This window comes from Felis catus, chromosome A2, assembly GCF_018350175.1.
Source record: "Felis catus isolate Fca126 chromosome A2, F.catus_Fca126_mat1.0, whole genome shotgun sequence".
Lineage (NCBI taxonomy): Eukaryota > Metazoa > Chordata > Mammalia > Carnivora > Felidae > Felis > Felis catus.
The window spans coordinates 54263642-54284211 of NC_058369.1; the positions used below are offsets into that span (position 1 = coordinate 54263642).

At 36.9% G+C, this 20570-nt stretch overlaps 1 protein-coding gene and 1 long non-coding RNA gene across 4 annotated transcripts in view; one reads left to right on the forward strand and one right to left on the reverse strand.

Annotated features, from left to right (window-relative positions):
- The window catches only part of TMCC1 (transmembrane and coiled-coil domain family 1), a 247795-nt gene that overhangs the window by 116458 nt on the left and 110767 nt on the right, over positions 1-20570 (reverse strand). The window contains exon 1 of one of the 3 annotated variants that reach the window (XM_045051989.1): positions 3680-3867. The exons of the other annotated variants lie outside the window; for them this stretch is intronic. Within the exon in view, the coding sequence (XP_044907924.1) occupies positions 3680-3718 (39 nt within the window). The 5' untranslated portion in view covers positions 3719-3867. Of the gene's footprint in view, positions 1-3679; positions 3868-20570 lie in introns of those variants that run through there. 3 annotated transcript variants of the gene reach the window in all.
- Positions 3927-9239, forward strand: LOC111559450. The gene is made up of 2 exons (XR_002740372.2): positions 3927-3998; positions 4319-9239. It is a non-coding gene; the product is annotated as an uncharacterized LOC111559450 (long non-coding RNA).

A 20570-nucleotide genomic window follows, 5' to 3' on the forward strand; every position in this document is an offset into this window, starting at 1 on the left:
AGCTGCCCATCTATTACTGATTTAAAAGATTGGAGAGCGGTGGTTAGAGCCAGAGTGACTTAAGACCTTCTGATTGTATAACTCATCGTATTTCATCTCTTAAACATTATTATAGAAACTCAGGAGTAACTTTTTCTTCTTAATAGAAGTTTTTTAAAAGGCAGTACAGTCTAAAGGTTCACATAAATGCATGCAGTTGAGCTACAAACTATATATAATATGGCTTTATTAAATCAACTATCTTGTTCAAATCAATGTTTTTCTAGCCAAAGGAAAAACTTCAATTGCAGGAAACACTTACCAAGTTTGATAAATTTAAATCCCATCAGATACGAATTTCAACTGCAGGGGAAAGAGCTGCTCTAAGGAAGTTACCCAAGTTACTAACTACACTGTTTTCTATCACCATGTATAAACATATGGAGAAACATCAGTGACCACGACAGTAGACTGACTAAAACACCAGAAGTTTAGGGAGATAGTTGGTAGGTAGATACAGAATCGATTTGGAATTAGACCTAAATTTGAACCTGACTCCACCTCCTGCTGATCTGGGCAAATGCTTTAGCTTCTCCAAACCGATTTCTTTAATGACAAAATGAAGTTGATACCACCTAACTTGAAGTTTCATTAGGAGAATTACATGGTTAAGTCCACATTGGCAGGTTCCAGACTATTTTGACTAGCTCATGTAGAGGACTTAGGACAAAAAGAAAAAGCTTTCCTTAGTGAATATTTTTGAAGTCACATGTGAGAAAACTATGCAGAAAGAAAATAATCTAGGGTGCCTGGATGGCTCAGTTAAAGCATTCAAACTTCTGATTTCAGCTCAGGTCACGATCTCATGGTTTGTGAGTTTGAGCCCCGAGCAGGGCTCTGGGCTGACAGTGCTGATGGAGCCTGCTTGGGATTCTGTCTGTCTGTCTCTGTCTCTCCGCCCCTCCCCTAATCTTGTTCTCTCAAAATAAACTCAAAAAAATTATTAAAAAAAAAAAAGAAAAGAGTCTAAAGGGTAAAGAAAAAACTTTTCTGGGAGTCAGGTAACTGGGATCTAGTCAAAAAGAGTAAGAGAGCATCCTTTTTAAAAATGAAGATTTTTACTTCATCTATATCTTAGTTTACTTCCTCCTTTTACAAATTCAGATGTGAACATCCATTAGCCTAGAGGAATCATCTAGGGAAAATATCCAGTGTAAGTAAATATGGCTATCAAACTTAAGATAAAAAGAATCTAAATAGGTTTAAAATCACTGCAAATATTTATAAGGACTTTTTTTCAAAAATTTTCCAACAGAATTTATAGATGATCACATGAGTACTTCTTTTTGTTAAAATAGGAAATTGCTTTTTAAAATATGAGATCATCTTAAGACAACTGTATACCTGTGGAAGATTATTTCTTATTGGCAAAAATACTCATTACTAAAGTTGGAATCATATGAAATTGCCATTATTCAACTGTTTCTGACCTACAACAACCTAATTTCACTTTCAGTGTTCAATGTGCGCCAAAAATACCATACACTGGGTTAAGGCAGGTCCTGTGATCGCAGGTAACATGGGTTTAACTGAAAAGACAGAACAGAGGTACAGTGCATTCACTGCAATTAAAAAAAGAACACTATTGGGGCGCCTGGGTGGCTCGGTCGGTTAAGCATCCGACTTCAGCTCAGGTCATAATCTCATGGTCCGTGAGCTCGAGCCCCACATCAGGCTCTGTGCTGACAGCTCAGAGCCTGGAGCCTGCTTCAGATTCTGTGTCTCCCTCTCTCTCTGCCCTTCCCCCGTTCATGCTCTGTCTCTCTCTGTCTCAAAAATAAATAAACGTTTAAAAAAAAAAAAAAAGAACACTATTGACCTATTAATTTCTCTTTCGTATATCAGCACCCATGTAGACTGAAACGATTAAGAATATTTTTTCATATTCATTATTGAACATATACTATATATTAAAGGCGTGTGATAGAAAACAAATTTCCTTAGATTTGATCCTAATCATTTAGTGTAGGGCCTAAAAACCACCTTAAAGTGGAGGAGAGGGGTGTTTAAAAAAAAAAAAAAAAGGAATTGAAAGAGGTAGTTACCTCTCTGAATGTTTTTTATATAATGTGCCTTTTATTTCTTCATGTTACAGAGAAGATGTGCTCCTAATTCTACCCAAAAAGTGTCTTTTCTATAAATCACAGCCAGGCATAAAGCATATATTATATAGTATAGTGTGAGAAGAGTACGGTTCAAAAAGTAATTGGGAGAGAAATATTAGTAGCAAAATACCTAGAATGAATTTATTTTCTAATTAGAAAATTATCACCTGGCTCTGAACTATTTCAGACACTCTTGTGCAGAAAAATCACTGTCCTGAGAACCTACACATCTGTTTTTTAAATGTAGTACAAAATTTGGAAATATACAAACTAAAGGTTGTTCAAAGAGAAACAAAAAGTGATTCTTTTTATTGTTTACAAGAAACCTGGAGGCTTCTTGGCCCACTACCCCCAACACACATACCTAGAAACCTAGAATTAGGGGAAGAGAAGCAAGGGAAATGTATTTTACTACTCATAAAAAGTCCCTTGTTAGGCTTGGCGATCCAAGAAAAGAGATGAAATTTGACATGCGGATGGACCCAAGAGCCTTGCTCATTTTTGCCTGAATGCACACATTCTACACTGAGGTCACCTGTGAGGAACTGAAAGGTTTTCCCTTAAGATAATAACACATTTCAGGATTTAACAACTCTAACAACCAAGAAAGTGAAGAATGTCTACTGATTTACTATTTGTTTAAGCTTCTGTCTGCAGGGAATGATCCGTGACACAATTCAACCACCAAGTGCTACATTTTAAAAACAGACTCAAGAACAGAACGATTTTTGAAATAAAGCTCAACTCTCAGCACACCTCTTTCCAAACTAGATTCTGCACTAGCTAAACAGAGAACTCCATGACTGACTGGTCCAGAGAGGGTTGACCACGGCCAGGGCTGATTCAGAAAATCGGCAGTCCCTCTTCCAAGAGAGCTTTGCCTGTTGTTGTTGTTGTTGTTTAAGTTTGTTTTCCTTAGGTTAATAGAACTTTTCCCTCAAAACGGCACAAATGAAACCTGCTTTTCAAGCAGAACTCTGTAAAAATTTGATTTGTGAGCCCACTGGTTCCTGCTTTTCACACACTCCTTCATTAAGTATGTGGGTTTCTTAACTGCTCAGTTTAGTATTTTCACACAGGTCTTGGCTTCCTGCACTGTTTTATGGAAGTTGTCCTCGTTTTATACTAAATTTCGTACAACCGGACGGATTCCACAGACCAATAAGGCTTTCTCATCTTGGTCAACAAGCTGCTAGATTAATTGCTAATTAAAGATGCACTTTTTTTATCCACTATTCTCTTTCACGCACACCCTCTTGGAAACTGTACCTCAGAAGCAAACTGTAACTTCCTCCAAATTCAGGGAGGACAGCTCTGGTTTTAGGAGAACAAAATCTGGAGTTGCCAGCGCAGTCAGCCTGAAACCTTTGTGTCTGTCAGAGGAAAGAACAAAAGGCAGCGCTTCCTCCCCCTGCCCCTCCTTAGCTCTGGAGGAAGGCAGGCTTGACAGAACAGTTCTAGAGAAAAAGGAAACCACGCCGAACCTAGGGAGAGTTTCCCCTAAACAAACACACAAAGCTACCCAAGCTACCCACCTTGGATAGCTGCCTCCTGAGGCTAAAGCGTTGAACCATGGTCACCCTGAGTAATCTTCAGACAAAGCAATCCACGAAGGGAAGGGTTTGTTTTTTTTAAATAACAGCTTCCTGGAAAACTCGGTGGCGAAACATTCTGAAGCCTGTCACAGAAGTCCAAAGATTTTCCCTGGGAGTCTTAGCAAACTTGGAACCACTTCATTGTTCCATCGGGAGATACCGCAAAGCCTACGTCGGAGAGGGCGGGCGGACGGCGGCAGGGAGGGGCGGAATCCCGGAGCTGCTTCGCCCAGTGCCAAGCTCGGCGAGCACACTTCCTGTGAGTCAGCCGTGAGGGGTCCAGACACAAGGACCACCCCTTCGCTCCCCACCAAATCCTTAGCCCGGGATGCCGCTGCGGTGCCACCTGAGACTCCGGCGGGGGCGGGGGCGGGGACGGCAAAGGTGGGGGGCGGGGGGGGGGGCGTGCGGACCTGATGTTCTGGTCTGTGTGGCGGGGAGGAGTGGCGCGCCGGGGTTAGGAAGCATCTGCCTCAAGCAGAAACCTGGCAACTGCGACAATTCCCCCCACCGTCCAGCCCTCCCGGCGGAGGAGGTCCCCCGCAAAGAGCGACACCCCCTTCTCAACCTCCACCTCAGGTAATCTGCTGGGTGAACCAGTGGGATGAAAGGAGGTGGCAAAGCAGCGCTGCTCCGGAGACTCCTCCCAGCTGGGCTCGGCAGCTGTCCGGCTTTGTCTAAGGTAATTGGCCGAGCCTTTCCTCTTATTCACGGGGAGGAGTCCCGCCTCGGGAAGGAATGTCAGGTGCAGAAAGGCAGACTTCGTGGGTGACTTCAACTTCATTACACAGTGACTTCAACTTCCTTACGAGCAAAACAAACGAAGGCTGCCTCCTGAGGTAACTGCATTCTCCCATAAGAACAATGTAATTTTTTAAAATCTACACACATAACAAAATGAACAGCTCAGAGTGAATAAATGTAGGTAGAGGTATGAAAATGGCAATCCTGAGGGCAGATGCAAAGATAAAAAGTATTTTGCTATCGTTCGCCAGTCTCTTCCTATTTGATTCTGCTTCCAGATAATCAACGTAAGGATAGATTCATTTTAGTGAAAATTTCTGCTCCTCTCTGAATTATTACTCTTGAATGATTTTAAAAATGGACCAGAACAGAACTTGTTGGCATATATTAATTTTCCCTGCTCCAGTGATTCTCAATTCCCTGTAAACGGCATAACACCTTATGCTACATGTAGCCTTTGTTGGAATGAACCTACTATGTGCAGTCCCTGGGTTAGGCATTTCAACTCTTCAGATAAGTAAAGCAGGAATATTCTAAAGCCTCAGTATTATCATGAGGAAACCATATAGTGTTACTACCTTTTTTTCCCCCTTTGGGCAAGAAAAGTAAAAAATGAATTTGAAAAGCCAGATCTTAATACAATGGTTATTCACAACTATGCCCTGTCATAGACTACCAGTTTCCAAATATCACCAAATATAATGTACAATTTTTAAAACTTCACCTCAAATATCACATACATATTTCATAATACCGTAGGAAAAGTAGAAAAGATGTACCAGAGTCAAACAAGTAACAGGATGCCACAACTCCAAAAAAGTCACTGTAACCAAAATATATACATAAAAATTATATTCCAAAAACCTTAAATGGAAAAGGGCTGAACATATTTAAACTTTTTCTGAAATTCCAAAGCTAAGAAAACTTTGTGACTGAAAGCAAAGACTCCTTTATATGTAATGCTCAGAGTATGCAATGTAACCTAATATTTAAACTGACTGAAATTTAAGTACAAGTGGAAAGTAGGCTGATAGAAAACCTGAGTTCTGTGTCGTTTTTTGTTTTGTGTGTTTTTAAATGGTGTGAGTACCAGTACCTCCATTTTTTCCCCCCATACAAAATGAAACTGAGTACTCAAAAAACTCCTGGGAATGCAGGAAGACCTAATGAGATACTGGGGTGGAAATAATGAAGTTCCTTACAGAAAGACATACTGTCTCAAAGATAAACATGAGGTGTTTCTGATATAATCAACTAGAATCCCAGATAATTGCTAGACTGCAAAGAATTGCAAGATTCTTTCTAACCCGCACCTCCAAGGGGAGGTGGAAAGGGGAAAAGTAATTACAGAAAACTGTCAAAAGTCTACGCATCCAGGTACACAAAAAATATCAATCATGAATTGAACAGGATATAAATCCTCAAAGGTCCCAGATACACATAAAAAGACTTACAGACTAAAAGAATGGTGTCTTCATTCGACGAGGAACTTATTTTTTGCCTAATAAAATAAAGATAAACCTCTAATTAATTGTTCAAATGCAACAAGACCTGTTAAAAAACATTTGAGTGTATGAATGCAATCCAGTCCTTAATAAAACAACAAAAAACTGAAAAGATCTTCAATAAACATAACTGTTCAGGGGGAAATCTCTGCATATGTTCTATTTTGAGGTGTCTGGCAGCATTTTAGATGAAAATAGCAGACCAACATCAAAGATTATGAAAGAAGAGCTAGAAAGACAAAATGTATGACCTAGACAAAAAGCAACAGCTCTGCAATAATTCTCTTATTACTCCAAGACCTGAATAAACAATGTAATTTTCAGTAAGCTGTGACTGAAAATCCCCATCTCCTATACTCTATGTGGAAACACACAGGAACTGTCCATGGGGTTCTTAATCAATCTTTTCTGGATCACACACTTTTTGTGGATCTCTTCAAAGCTATGAACTCAGTCACTGGAATGACATACATGAAATTCATGAATGAACAGACACAGTGTTTTCGACACAATTCCAAATGATCCATGGATTCCCCTAAAGCTTGTCCACACATCCATTTTAAGAACTCTTGTTTCCATCATAACTAAAAATGAGATGGACATCAATCACTAAGCAATCCTGCCTTCTACTTTCCACCATAGGTAAGAGTTCTAAGTAGGTTTCAGAAACAGAAAAAAAGTCTGCCTTTGACATGTTGGCCCCAGCTCCCATTCATTACATTTTCCATATGTGTTTGTCAAACAATAATAATCTACTTCCAAAGCCACAAACAGACTTTATGAAATGGTATTTTATTTTCATTTTTAGCATCTTTATAGAAAAACCAAGAAAAATATTTTATTCTCCTTGTTTTATGTATCATATATAACCCCACAATTATCTTACTACTACACTTCAACCTGCTGTGTATGTATAAACCTACCTACATATGCTTGTTTTTACCAAACTAGGACTATACTGTTTTCTGATTTGCTTTATCACTAAAAAAAAAAATCCAAAACAATCAGCAACCAAAAACATACAAAATACCTTGGATGAATACTTATAAAACTTAAATAATCATCCCAATTTAGTTGGTTTCCATATTCAAAACACTTGCCCCTCCTTTTGCAACTTCATTCTTAAAATTCTAAACCCATTTTTTAAATAAATTGATATTAAAGTTGTATACTACTGAATTCCATGTAATACAAACTACACTTTTGCAGAGAAGTAAACTAAAGTTCAAAGAGGTTTTCAAATTTGACCCTAAAATCAGAGTTAATATTTGAGTCAGAACTAGAACCCCAATACAAATTTCATTGTGTTGCTTTTTTCCATTACATCATGCTTCCCCTTTTTTTAATAAACTAAAACGCACTAAAAATGAACACTACTTAATATATTCATACGGTACACTTTTTTAGGAAACCAAATAATTATTCTATTTAAAAAATGTGAACCTTTATACTTTAAGTTAAATGAGTTTCCCTAAAGCCTGGCACAACTTAATATGCTTACAGTTTCTTTCCCTATCTCCTTAGTGTCCATTCTTATAATAGTGTTATATAAAATAAGTTATATTGTTCAAACATTGTGCGCTTTAACCAGTGTCCTGTAATAACCCAGTAGAAGTAACAGTGCCAGCTACGAGTCAATAAAACTAAGCCTAAATTTAAGAGGCGAAATTTCAATATGCAACACCATGTCATTTCAGAAAGCCCCCTTTCATTCATGCACTAAACCAGTTATGACACCCTTTACTTTTATGGAGGTCTTAGTAAGCAAACAGAAAACCTAAACAATTGTCATAAACATGGCAAGTGCTATAATAGCAAGAAGAGTAATGACACACGGAAGGAGTAATGAACCTTTATGGGACAAAAAAAGTCTTAAATCTGGAGTCTTTAAGGTTGGAGAGGAATTTTGCCAACAGACAAAAAAGAAGGGCATCCCATGCAGAAAAACAAGACAAAACAAAAAACTCCACAAGTTAACACAGAGGTGTGATTCAAGTGGTTAGTAAAACTTAGTTTTTCCGCATTAACAAGGCAACATGTTAGCCTACAGCATTCAGCATATTTTTTTTGTTTGCTTGGTCTAAAGTGTAGACTGTAACAAAATTAAGTTATTCCTCATTTCTAAATTTCATGTTGGGGTTTACCATTTTTTCTATAAACTGCCCAAATGGGAATAGCCCATCATTAACAAATAATAATGTGATAGGTTCACTCTTTATGTAAAGTTATGACTCTTAGTTACTGTCTGCATTTAAGGCAAAGAGGAAGGAAATCTACTTCCAAAAAATTTAGTAAATCATGCTGCCAGTTTTGGACACACTGTGGTAATTCAACCCCCTTAAATGATACAAGATTTGTATCTTGCAAAAATTAATTTCACTTGGCAATCCCACACTAGATAACAATACAGATACCACATTTCATCTACACAGATTAAGTAACTTGTGTAGTTATTTATAAAAGCCCCAAGCCACTGTCATAACTCTGAAAGTGGTAAGAAGTTAAAAGATGTTGAAGATCAAAAAATTTGAATACCTCTTGTATTCAATTCCATTAACTACCTCATGGCAATGACTGAATTTAAAGAGCAGCCAACCACATCAAAAAGCATTTTTATTTTGATGAACTGAACATGGCTCTTTCAAATAGGCTAAATTAAGGTTGCCTCCTTTTCTATCAGCAATATTTTAGGGTTTGCATTTACTTCCTCCAAAAAAATTCATGCCATGCATCACCTGCAGTAAATATATACAAGGCAAAGGGAGAGAAGAAAAGGTAGAAGAGCGAGAGAGGAAAGAGTTTATTATGTGCCAAACAACTAACAACCAAGTGCCAAACAACTAACAGGGCTATTATTTACTATGTTGCAAAGAGCACTCAGTAAGATCATATGTACAGAATAATTAAACACTACAGAAACAAGTCCTTCAAACAGTTTACAAGGTGTTCCAACTGCTGGTCCCTGCTTTCCCTCTCCAGACATCTCACACTACTTTCAACTTGATAACTCCAAATCTCAACTTAGATGTCTTTCCTCTAGGAAAGCCTTCTCTTCAACCTTCACCAACCCTGTTATCCACCTCATCGGTTGATTCGTCCTTACTACACTGTAGAGTAATCCTCCCTTATCTGTGGAGGATACATCCAAGACCTTCAGTGGATGCCTAAAACCATGGATAAGTACTGAACCTTATACATGCTGTGTATTTTCCTAAACTACATACTTATGATAAAATTTAATGTAAATGGTGTGAGAAAGTGGTCTAGTTTCAACCTTCTGCATGTTGCTGTCTAGTTCTCCCAGCACCATTTGTTAAAGAGGCTGTCTTTTTTCCATTGGATGTTCTTTCCTGCTTTGTCAAAGATGAGTTGGCCATACGTTTCACTGCTAGGAATTTATCCAAGGGATACAGGAGTACAGATGCATAGGGCCACTTGTACCCCAATGTTCATAGCAGCACTCTCAACAATAGCCAAATTATGGAAAGAGCCTAAATGTCCATCAACTGATGAATGGATAAAGAAATTGTGGTTTATTTACACAATGGAATACTACGTGGCAATGAGAAAAAATGAAATATGGCCTTTTGTAGCAACGTGGATGGAACTGGAGAGTGTGATGCTAAGTGAAATAAGCCATACAGAGAAAGACAGATACCATATGGTTTCACTCTTATGTGGATCCTGAGAAACTTAACAGGAACCCATGGGGGAGGGGAAGGAAAAAAAAAAAAAAAAAGAGGTTAGAGTGGGAGAGAGCCAAAGCATAAGAGACTGTTAAAAACTGAGAACAAACTGAGGGTTGATGGGGGGAGGGAGGGAGGAGAGAGTGGGTGATGGGTATTGAGGAGGGCACCTTTTGGGATGAGCACTGGGTGTTGTATGGAAACCAATTTGTCAATAAATTTTATATAAAAAAATAAAAAAAAATTAATGTATAAATTAGGCACAGCTAGAAATTAACAACAATAGGGGCACATGGGTGGCTCAGTCAGTTAAGCATCTGCCTCGTGATTTCAGGTCAGGTCACAATCTTAAGATTCGTGAGATCAAGCCCTGTGTTGGGCTCTGCTCTGACAGTATGGAGCCTGCTTAGGATTCTCTCTCTCTCTCCCTCCCTGCCCCTACCCCACTCGTGCTTTTTCTCTCTCTCACACACACACAAAATAACAATAGCCAGTAATAAAATAGAATAATTATAACTATATACTGTAACAAAAATTATGTGAATGTGCTCTTTCAAAATATATTATTGTACCTTCCTTTTGTGATGATGTGAGATGATAAAATGTATACATGATGAGATGAAATGAAGTGAATGATGTAGACATTGCATTAAGCTACTATTGACCTTCTGACCATATGTCAGAAGGATCATCTGGTTCTGGGCTGCAGTAAAAAGCAAAGCCATGGATAAGGGGGACTGCTGTATTACAATCTGTTTGTCTGCATCCGCCTCATCAAAACAGAAGTTTCTTAGGGGCAAGGACCCTAATATGCTCATAGGGGTATTCTGGCAGCTATTAGGTCCTTAAATATTTATTGAATAAATGGCTTAAAAATATAAGGCAGTGTTCAATGGCTCTACACAACTTCAAAAGTTTCTAAGACATTCTGGGTCTCCCACTCTGTCCCTCAACCATCTCCCATACCCCCAAAGTCCCTGATATTTCCACCTAATTAAATTCTACTTACTCTTCTATTCCACTTTTGTAAGAATTAATTTTATTAACCATTTGTCAATTGCTTATCTCCCATTTATGAAAGACTTTATAATTTAGTATTTTTGAATAAAATATTTCCTGTGAAAATTCAGAAAATAGAGTAAAATATAAAAAGTAAGAAAACTTTGTTCAAAATATCACCATACAGAAGTAACTACTACTAATGTTTTGATTGATTTTCATCTGGGATTTTTCTTGATCTTTAAATATGTAAGTAATTTATGAATGCTTAATTGTTGTAACCACTGTTATTCATTTATCCTTCCTTTACAATGAGGTTATATACTATTTACCTATAAAAAAAAAGTATGCTCTATTGGGGTGCCTGGGTGGCTCAGTCAGTTAAACATCTGGTCATGATCTTATGGTTCATGAGATAAGAGCCCTGCATTGGGCTTTGTGCTGACAGTGCAGAGCCTGCTTGGATTCTTTCTCTCCTCTTCCCTCTACCTCTCTCCCCACCCTTGTGCTCATGCACGCACACTTGCTCTCTCTCAAAATAAAAAACATTAAAAAAAAATTATGCAGTATTATCTTCAGGTTAGCTTGGTTTCTTAACTAATATCATAGTACACATATTATTTAAAACTTCCTTTGCTATGGTCTGAATGTTTGCGTCCTCCCAGAATTTATAATGTTGAAATCCTAAAGCCCAATGTGATATTAAGAGGTGGTGCCTCTGGGAGGTACTACACTCGTCGGGTGGGGTTAATGTTCTTGTGAAAGAGATCCCATAGAGCTCCCTAGCCCCTTCCAACATGTGAGGACACAACGAATAGTCTGCAACCTGGGAGAGGGTCCTCATGCTACACTAGCACCCTGATCTCAGACTTCCAGCTTCCAGAACAGTGAGAAATAAAATTCGATTGTTTATAAACTATAAAATACAGTCTGGTATTTTGTCATAGTGGCCTAAACAAACTAAAATATCAGCTTTTAAAAGTTCAACAATTTACTCAGAAAATTTTGTTGGAATATATGGATCTCTACTATTGCTACATATTATTTCATAGTAGACACAGAATAGTTTAGTTTATTATTCTCTTTTTCTTGATGACCATTTAGATTATTTCTCATTTTTGCTAGTACAAACAATACTGCCTATACATGCCCACTTCTGGACATGTGGTATGTTTTCTCCAAAACAGATACTAAGATATGATCCTACCCATTCAAGGTCCAGCCCAAACTCTATAGAAGCAAACCCTGTTCATTTTAGCTCACCGTCATTTCTGCTTCTGCAGAACTCATAGTGATAGTTCTTATACTTTTGTATTTGCTGCTTAGGTCCTATACCGTTATTTAGTTTTTTAAGTATTAAGCATAGAATTATATTTTATATACATCTATATACATGTATTATATCTTATATACATTTTGTATGCCAACTACATAGTATCTTAGAGTAAACAATAAATATTTGTGGAGTGCCCTGAAAACCTTAAAAGAAACCTTAATCTTGTCTGGGAGGATAGATATGTAACTGTTCCATTACCTTATTTCTTTATTTCAATATAAAAGATCACATAAACTTTAATGTTTAAATATTACTGCTTTAGACCTCATTTTCTCCATCTGTAGACCTTACAAAGGAGAAAACCAAATGCCTTACCCAAGTCCAAAATACTGCAACTCCCTTTTAATTTCATGTCTTATGAAGAGAACCATTATCTGGCAGAATTTATACTTCAAAAAGTGATACTAGGGAGAATGACAACAAATTGGCAGACTAGTAAATATAGGCCTTCCTTCTCCCATAAAGGCACTGAGTTAACAATACATGGACCAAAATACTGGGATGAACTCTAGAGAATAGGTAAAAGCTATAGCACCCATACATGATAACATGATAAACAAGACATGATAATAGTAAAACGTGTAGGAAAACTTATAGTGTTTGGTGCACCCATTCATGCTACTTCCCCTGCACAGCATAGTGTGGAAGACCCAGGAAAAAACCCCCCATGCCAAGGTTTTTCCTTCAGGAACACAAACAGACTAAATGTCCTACATTCTGGCTTGCCTGAGGGCTGAAGGACTGGTTTCTGTTTTGCCTGACTCAAAGCACTGCAAAGACTGCAAACAGAGCTGGAAGATGCTGCAAATAACACGAAAGCAGCACCCTAGAGTTGCATTTCTGCAGGCAAATGCCAGGGTGGGCTAAAATCACAAAAGGTTTGGGAAGTCCTAGAACCTCCCGTCAGGCTAATTAGTGAAGATACTCCTATGCAGAAATCCGGTATACAAAGACTGGGATAGGCAGCTGTTTTTCAAATGCCTATATCCCAGCCAAAAAAAAACAAAGTACACACACACACACACACACACACACACACACACACACACACACAGAAACAGATATACTTGGCCCAATTAAAGGAACAAAATAAAACTCCAGAAACAGACCTTACAGACCTACTTAAAGTACCACACATCTATAAGGTATCAGAGAAAAAATTTTAAATAAATCATAAAAATGCTCAAAGAACTAAAAGAGAACACAAACAACTAAAAGAAAACAGGAAAATGAGAATATCAGCAAAGAGACAGAAACTACAAAAAGACACATTCTGGAGCTGAAAAGTACAAAAAACTAAACGGGAAATTTCACTAGAAGGGCTCAACATCAGAACTGAACAGGCAGAAGAATCGGTGAACTTGAAGGCAGGTCATCTGAAACTGGAGTCAGAGGAGCAAAAAAAATATAGAAAAATGAAAAGAACCTAAGGAACTTATAAGAGGGAAACTACTAAGTTGACCAAGCTTTGCCATTATGGGAATGTCACAGATAGGAGAGAGAAGAAAGGGACAGAGAGCCTTATTTGAAAAAAAAGTAGCTGATAACTTCTTAAATCTGAGGAAAGAAATAGACTCACAGATTAAAGAAGCTCAAAATGCTCCAACTAGGGTAACTCCAAAGAAAACTACACTGAAACACATTTTAATCAAACTTTATCTAAAGTCAAAGACAATCTTAAAAGCAGCAAAAGCAATTAAATTCATCACATACAAGGAAGCTTCCATAAGATTGTAAGATTACTCAGCAGACACTATACAGGCCAGAAGGAATGAGATGATATATTTAAAATGCTGAAAGAAAAAACCAAAACAAACAAAAAAAGCTTTCAACCAAGCATACTGTATCAAGCAAAAAAAAAAAAGGGGGGGGGGGCGGAGTTAAGACTTTCCCCAATAGGGGCGCAAGGGTGGCTCAGTCAGTTAAGGGACTGAGTCTTGATTTTGGCTCAGGTCATGATCTTGCAGCTCATGAGTTCAAGCCCATGTCCTTTTCTTCTGTCCCTTTCTTCTCTCTGCACAGACAGTGCAAGAGTCTGCTTGGCTCTCTCTCTGCCCCTGCCCCACTTGTGCTTTCTCTCACTCAAAATAAATAAACTTAAAAAAAAAAAAAAGACTTTCCCAAATATATTATAGCTGAGAGACTAAACTAATAAACTAAAGCTGAGGAATTAAAATGATAAACTGAAGCTAGTGCATTGCAATTAGATCTGTTCTACAAGATATGCCAGAGGAAGTCCTTCAAGTTGAAATGAAAGGACAGTAGACAGCAACATAAAACCACATAAAAATATAATGGTCTCTAGTAAAGGTAAATACATGAACAAATATAGTAACATGTACGCTCTAAATCTGGTGCATAGAATTTTAATGACAAAAACATAAAATTGTGTACGTCTATGTTAATGGGTATACAATATGTAAATATGTAATTTGTGACATTAATAACATGAAGCAGAGGGTGGAGTTGTAAAGTAGTTTCTGTATGTGATTTAAATAGTTTATGGGAATGTAAGCTGGTGCAGCCACTCTGGAAAACAGTATGGAGGTTCCTCAAAAAACTAAAAATAGAACTACCCTACGACCCAGCAAATGCACTACTAGGCATTTATCTAAGGGATACAGGTGTGCTGTTTCAAAGGGACACATGCACCCCCGTGTTTATAGCAGCACTATCAACAACAAAGTGTGGAAAGAGCCCAAATGTCCATCAATGGATGAATGGATAAAGAAGACATATATATATACATACACACACACACACACACACACACACACACACAATGGACTATTACTTGGCAATCAAAAAGAATGAAATCTTGCCATTTGCAACTATGTGGATGGAACTAGAGGGTATTATGCTAAGTGAAATTAGTCAGAGGAAGACAAAAATCATATGACTTCACTCATATGAGGACTTTAAGAGACAAAACAGATGAACATGAGGGAAGGGAAACAAAAATAATATAAAAACAGGGAGGGGGACAAAACGTAAGAGACTCATAAATATGGAGAACAAACTGAGGGTTACAGCAGGGGTTGTGGGGGGGGGGATGGGCTAAATGGGTAAGGGGCACTAAGGAATCTACTCCTGAAATCGTTGCACTATATGCTAACTAATTTGGATGTAAATTTAAAATAATAAAAAATAAAATTAAAAAATAAAATTAAAAAATAAAAAAAAAATTAATAGTTAAAAAAACAGTGCTATCGGGGCACCTGGGTGGCTCAGTCAGTTGGGTGTCCGACTTTAGCTCAGGTCATGATCTCACAGCTCCTGAGTTCGAGCCCCACGTCAGGCTCTGTGCTGATGGCTCAGAGCCTGGAGACTGCTTTGGATTTTGTGTCTCCCTCTCTCTCTCTCCCCTCCTCCACTCATGCTCTGTCTCTGTCTCAAAAATAAATAGTCATTAAAAAAATTTTTTAAAATAAAAATAAAAAACAATGCTATCACTTTAAGATGTTTTTAATTAAGACGTAATTAAGATGTAATTGCAATGATCACTGCAAAGAAAGTACCTACAGATTATAAACTAAAGGAAATAAGAAAGATATCAAAGCATTATCACTATAGTAGTCCCTCTTTCTAAATTCTGCTTTCTGTGGTTTCAGTTACCTGTGGTCAACTGCAGTATGGAAGCAAATGATCCTCCCTCATGTCAGAAGATCAACAGTAGCTTAATGCTATGTCTCAATGCCTATGTCATTCACCTCACTTCATTTCATGGCACAGGCGTCTGATTATCTCACATTAGCATGAGAACAAGGGTGAGAGTACAATAACAATAAAGACTTTTTGAAAGACAGACCACATTCACACAACTTTTATTATAATATATTGTTATAATTGTTCTACTTTATTGTTGTTGTTAATCTCTTACTGTGCCTAATTTACAAATTAGTTTTTATCATAGGTATGTATGTATAGGAAAAAACATAGTATATACAGGGTTCAGTACTATGCACAGTATCAGGCATCCACCAGGGGTCTTGGAATGTATCCTCCACGGATAAGGATTGGGGGGAACAATATTTATAAAAAATAAAACACAAAGGAAAGCAGTGAGAAAGTAAGGGAGGGACAAAAAAAGCTGGAAGATATACAAAAAACAACTAACAAAACAATAATTTTAAGTCCTTCCCTATCGATAATTACTTTAAATGTAAATGGATCTACACAAAACCTGAACACAGATGTGCTTATATATCTGCATATGTATATGGGTAAACAGATGTATACAGCAGCTTTATTCATAACTGCCAAAACTTGGAAGCAATCCAGATGTCCTTCATTAGGTAAATGGATAAACTGTGCTATATGCAAACAACAGAATATTATTCAGTGATAAAAAGAGATGAGCTACCAAGCCATGAAGACTCATGGAGAAATCTTAAAATGCATATTACTAAGTAAAAGAGGACAATCTGAAAAATTGCATACCATACAATTCCAACTATATTACATTCTGGCAAAGGCAAAATGATGAAGACCGTAAAAAAAAAATCAGTAGTTGCCAGAAGCTGGAGGTGGGGGGTGAGGGAAGGGATAAAGAGGCAGAATACAGGATTTTTAAGGCAGTGAAAATACTGATACTTTAATAGTGGATGCATGTCATTATACATTTGCCCAAACCTATAGAATATATAAGACCAAGAATGAGCCCTAATGCAAAAAATGGGCTTTGGGTGATTATGATATGTCTGTGTAAGTTCAACAATTGTAACAGATGTATAACTCCAGTGGGGGATGTTAATAATGGAGGCTATGCATGTGTAGGAGCTGGGGTCATCTGGGAAATCTCTGTAACTTCCTCTAAAATTTGCTGTGAACCTGAAACCGCTCTAAAAAAAAATGAAATCTTTTTAAAAGATGCAAATGGATTAAGCTCCCCAATCAAAAGATCTGACTGAATTAAAACCACAGGATCTAACTATATGCTTGTCTACAAGAGTCTCAATTTAGAGCTAAGAACAAACACAGGCTAAGAATGAAAGGTTGGAAAACAGCCCATAAAAATGGTAACCAAAAGACAGGAGAAATGGTTTTATGAATATCAGACAAAACAGACTTTAAATCAAAATCTGTTGCAAGAGACAAAAGAGGGCATGATAAACCAAAAACATCTAACAGTTATAAATATTATAAATATTTATGCACCAAACCTCAGAACTCCTAAATATATGAAGCAAATGGAAAGAATTGAAAGGAAAATAGCAACACAACAGACTTCGATACTCCATTTTCAAAAATGGATAAAATGAGACAGAAGATCAATAAGAAAATATGATTTCAATAACACTATAGACTAATTAAAACTAACAGACATATACAGAACACTCCACCCAACAACAGCAAAATACACATGCCTCTCAAGTGCACATGGAACATTCTTCAGGACAGACCACAGGTTAGGACACAAAACAAGTCTTAACAAATTAACAAAGTTATCTTTTCTGCTCACAATGGAATGAAATGCAAGGAAAACCAGAAAGTCTACACTTGTGTGGAAATTAAACAACACACTCTTAAACAACCAATGGGTAAAAGAAGTCACAAAGTAAATTAGAAATACCTAAAGACAAATGGAAATGAAAATTCAACATATCAAAACTTATGAAGTACTTATGAGCAAAGGCAATGCTAACAAGGCACACTAGAGCAGTAAATGAGTACATTTAAAAAGAAGAAAGATCTCAAATCAATAACCTAACCATACACCTGAAGAAACTAGAAAAACTAAATGCAAAGCTATAAGAAAGTAATAGATTTTAAATCAAAATCTGTTATAAGAGACAAAGGAGGACATAATGATAAACCAAAAACATTAGAGCAGAAATAAAGAATAGAACAAAAGGAAAAAAATCAGTGAAACTAAGAGTTGCTTTTTTGACAGGATCAACAACGTTAACAAAGCTTTAAACTGGATTAACTACGAGAGAGAGCAACAGCAAACGAGGGTGCACACACAAGCAAAAGAACTCAATGAAGATCAGAAACGAAATCAAGGACAGTATAACTAATGCCACAGAAAAAAAGGATTTTAAGAGAATACCATGAACAACTATTAGGCCAACAAAATGGTTAACTTAGGAAAATATGCATAAATTTCTACAAATACACAACATAACCAAGGCTGAATTATCTTGAAGAAATAGAAAATCTTAACAGATCAGTAACAGTAAAAGAGAATGAATCATTAATTTAAAAACTCTCAAGAAAGAAAAGCCCAGGACCAACCAGATGGCATCAATGGAGCATTCTACCAAATCTTAAAGAAAAATTACCACGAATCCTCCTGACACTCCTCAAAAAAAGTTTACAAAGAGGGAACACTTTCAAGTTCATTCTGTAAGTTCAGAATTACCCTTATCCAGGGGCTCCTGGGTGGCTTCATTAGGTTAAGCTTATGACTTGGCTCATGTCACGATCTCACAATTCATGAGTGGTTTATGAGTTCCAGCCCCGCGTCGGGCTCTGTGCTGGTAGTTCAGAGCCTAGAGCCTGCTTTGGATTCTGTGTTTCCCTCTCTCTCTGCTCTTCCCTCTCTCAGACTCTGTCTCTCTCTCTCTCTCTCTCTCAAAAACAAACAAACATTAAAAAAAATTAAAAAAGAATTACCTTATCCCAAAGCTAGACAAAGACACTACACAAAAACTGCAACCCATACCAATATTCCTAATGAACATCAATGTAAAACTCCTCAGCAAAATACTAGCAAAGTGAATTCAACAGCACATTAAAAGGTATATACACTAAAACCAAGTGAGATTTAATCCTGGAAAGTCAAGATCAACATATGAAAAGTGATTAATGTAATATGCCACAGTAACAGAAAGAAGGAAAAAATCATGTATCATCTCAACTGATGCAGAAAAAGCATTTGACAAGACTCAATACACTTTCATGATAAAAATGCTCAAAAACTAGTATTAAAAGGAAACTACCTCAACATTTTAAAAAGCCATTAATGGAAAGCCCACAGCTGACATCATACCCAATGATGAAAGACTGAAAACTCTAAGATCAGAAATAAGGCAAGGATGCCTGCTCTTGCCACTTCTATTCAACATACTACTGGAAGTCCTAGCTGGAGAAATTAAGCAAGGAAAAGGAATGGAAATGAATAGACACTCAAATTAGGAAGGTGAAAAGTAAAATTATGTCTGTTCACAGATAACATGAACTTATATACAGAAAACCCTAATAAAAAGAAGTTGGGGTTTTCACAGAGATGTTAACACTAATAAATGAATTCAGCAAAGTTGGAGAATACAAAAGCCACACACAAAAAATCAGTTGTGTTTCTATAACTAACAATGAATAACCTGAAGAAATTAAGAAAATAATTCCATTTGAAATAGTATCAAAATATTTAGGAATAAGCCTAAACAAAAAGAAATGAGTATACACTGCAAACTACAAAACACTACAGAAGCAAACTTAAAAAGACACAAGTAAAAGGAAAGATATCCTATATTCATGAATTGGAACACTTAACACTGTCAAGGAGTACACACTACTCCAATCAGTATACAGACTCAACAAAATCACTACCAGTATCTCCATGGCATTTTTTTGCAGAAATAGAAAACTCCATCCTAAAATTCATATGCAATCTCAGAGGACATGAAATAGACAAAACAATTTTGAAAAAGAACAGAAAACTCATTCTTCCTGACTTCAAAACACTTTACAAAGCTACAGTAATCAGAACATGGTGAGACTGGAATAAAGACAAAGATCAATAGAAAAGAACAGAGAATACAGAAATAAACCTTTGCATATATGGTCAAATGATTTTTAATACAGGTGCTAAACCCACTCAATGGAATAAAGGATAGTCTCTTCAGCAAACTGTGCTGGGAAAACTAGATAATCACATGCAAGAGAGAAATTGTACCTTCATCTTATACCACATACAAAATTTAACTCAAAGGACACAAAAGGCAAAAATAGACTAATGAACTATATTAAACTTAAAAACCTTCATGTAAGGGAAACAATCAACAGAGCAAACAGGAAACCTCCAGAATGGGAGAAAATGTTTGCAAATCATGTATCTAATTAAGGAGTTAACTACATAAAAAACTGCCACAACAACAAAAAGCAACTGATTAAGAAATAGACAAAGAAACATTTAGAGAAGAACTAATACCGATTCTTCTGAGACTGTCCCAAAAAAACAGAAATGGAAGGAAAACTTCCAAAATCATTCTGTGAGGCCATTGCCTTGATTCCAAAACCAGACAAAGACCCCACTAAAAAGGAGAATTACAGACCAATATCCCTGATGAACATGGATGTAAAAATTTTCAACAAGATACTAACAAATCAAACCCAACACTATAGTAAAAGAATTATTCACCATGATCAAGAGGGATTTATTCCTGGGCTGCAGAAGTGGCTCAATATCCACAAATCAATCAATGTGATACACCATATTAATAAAAGAAAGGATAAGAACCATATGATCCTCTCAATAGATGCAGAAAAAGCATTTGATAAAAGACAGCATCCTTTCTTGATAAAAACCGACAAGAAAGTAGGGATAGAAGGATCAT